At 29.7% G+C, this 1,855-nt stretch overlaps 1 protein-coding gene across 2 annotated transcripts in view; it reads left to right on the forward strand.

Moving 5' to 3' along the window:
* Positions 1-1,573, forward strand: part of ETNK1 (ethanolamine kinase 1) — a 48,155-nt gene extending 46,582 nt beyond the window's left edge. The window contains exons 7-8 of one of the 2 annotated variants that reach the window (XM_003792459.3): positions 371-444; positions 777-1,573. In XM_003792459.3, the coding sequence (XP_003792507.2) occupies positions 371-444; positions 777-849 (147 nt within the window). In that variant the 3' untranslated portion in view covers positions 850-1,573. The remainder of the gene's footprint in view (positions 1-370; positions 445-776) is intronic. The other variant, XM_023514688.1, reaches the window with a different exon arrangement.
* The last annotated feature ends 282 nt before the right edge of the window (positions 1,574-1,855 follow it).

A 1,855-nucleotide genomic window follows, 5' to 3' on the forward strand; every position in this document is an offset into this window, starting at 1 on the left:
AAAGAAAGAAACAAAAGCCTTTGATAACGGGCTGTAGAAAACCTGTTAATAATTTGAAGCATGAAAACCCGTAACTGACATCTATTAGTGCTGATGTTATAATCTTTATACAAAGCAGGTCACAGAAATTGGGCTGTATTTTTAAATGATTATAATTTACCTTAGCTCTTCTGGTGTGGACAGAAGTGATCTGGAGTCATCTAGAGACTGTACATTTCAATATGATCTGTGTTTTAGTTATTTTATATGAAAAGAGAGCAGCAAGGCAGTGTCATGTATGGTTGATGAGGAGGATAGAATTAACAGTTTGATACTTGTTTTACAAAGAAATGAATTATCATAATTATCATTTTTCTTCTCTCCTTTTAAGGCATCTCATTTCTTTTGGGGATTGTGGGCTTTGATTCAAGCCAAATACTCTACTATTGAGTTTGATTTCCTAGGGTAAGTTAAATTTCATTATATGTATCACATTCGCTTCTACTCTTTATTTGGATTAACATTTAGAACTCACAGGGAAGATTGCAGTTATTAATTTCGGCCAAAGATTATAAATGCTGCATCCATTGAGTAAATTGGTCTGTGAAGAAATCTGCTTTAAGATAAGTGCTTTCATTATTAGAAAAGTGTCCAGTAGGTGGTGCAATAAACTAAAAATACATCTTTTGAAAATCTTAAATTTCTAAAAAAACAGCTTAGAAGGGTGAGTGGAAAATAAGGAAGAATTAAGTTTTCCAGCTTTGATTAATTTTGTTGTTATTCTCTTTTCTCTTTAGGTATGCAATTGTTCGTTTTAACCAGTACTTTAAAATGAAGCCTGAGGTTACTGCATTAAAAGTGCCTGAGTAAAGAAGAGATTCAATTATTCTCAAGTAGCTGAGCAGTGCTTGTGAATCTTTTCTGAAGAAATTCCAAAAAGCCAATATTTGTTAAAATTCTGTTATTTAATTTGTTATTTTGCTTTACAAATTATGCCTCTAAGCAATCTATTTTTTAAATAGACTGATGTCAAGAAATATACCTATTGTTATCAGTATGTGGTGGATTAAAAATTTGTTAAATCTGCAAAAGGTATAACGATGTCAGTTTAACCTTTCTTTGCTAATTCAATCTATGTTATATGTGAATTATTTATTATAAATTTAACATGATTCTGTGACTGCTTTATCTGTTTGAGTGTAAGCAACGAAAATGTTCCAGAGAAATTTTTAAATGTTTTACTTTAATAAGGTTAATTGTAGTAAACATTGCTAGTTGTCAGTGTAACCAGTTTATCTTGATGCACTGTTAGTAAAAGGAATCATTTACTCTCAAAATGCGACTGATGTAGATAACTTAGGATGTTCATATAAAAATATCTGTTTAGAAGGGTAAAATACATACACTGTCTCTGTGGGTGGTACATCTTATTGAAGTGAATATAGAAAGCATTTCTTTTTAAGAGAATCTGACTTAGCATTACCCCTCTCTACATAGTCTGGCAGTATAAATACAAATATTTACCATATAATCCTGGAATAAGTATGAATTAATGCTACCGAAATGTGTATTAAATAATGTCTGAAATGCTAAATATGGTCATTATCGTTACTAGTTTTAGTTTTTAAAATTTTACTGTATCAAATTGTTTCTAACCAAAAATTTTGTTTTACTTATTGGGATAGTCTATGTTTTTTAATTATTAGTCTCTAGTATTGTTAGTTTTTGAAACAAATATCTAAAATTAATCATACTTGGAAATAAGAAATTATCATTTAGATTAATTCTTTTTTATCTGTCCAGGTTTTTTCCGTATAGTTTACGTTTTAGTTTGGTTTCATGTCTAGCAAATGTTTGCTTGAAACACTTAAGTTCA

The sequence above is a fragment of the Otolemur garnettii genome, unplaced genomic scaffold (assembly GCF_000181295.1).
Source record: "Otolemur garnettii isolate 467f Iridium unplaced genomic scaffold, OtoGar3 scaffold00057, whole genome shotgun sequence".
Lineage (NCBI taxonomy): Eukaryota > Metazoa > Chordata > Mammalia > Primates > Galagidae > Otolemur > Otolemur garnettii.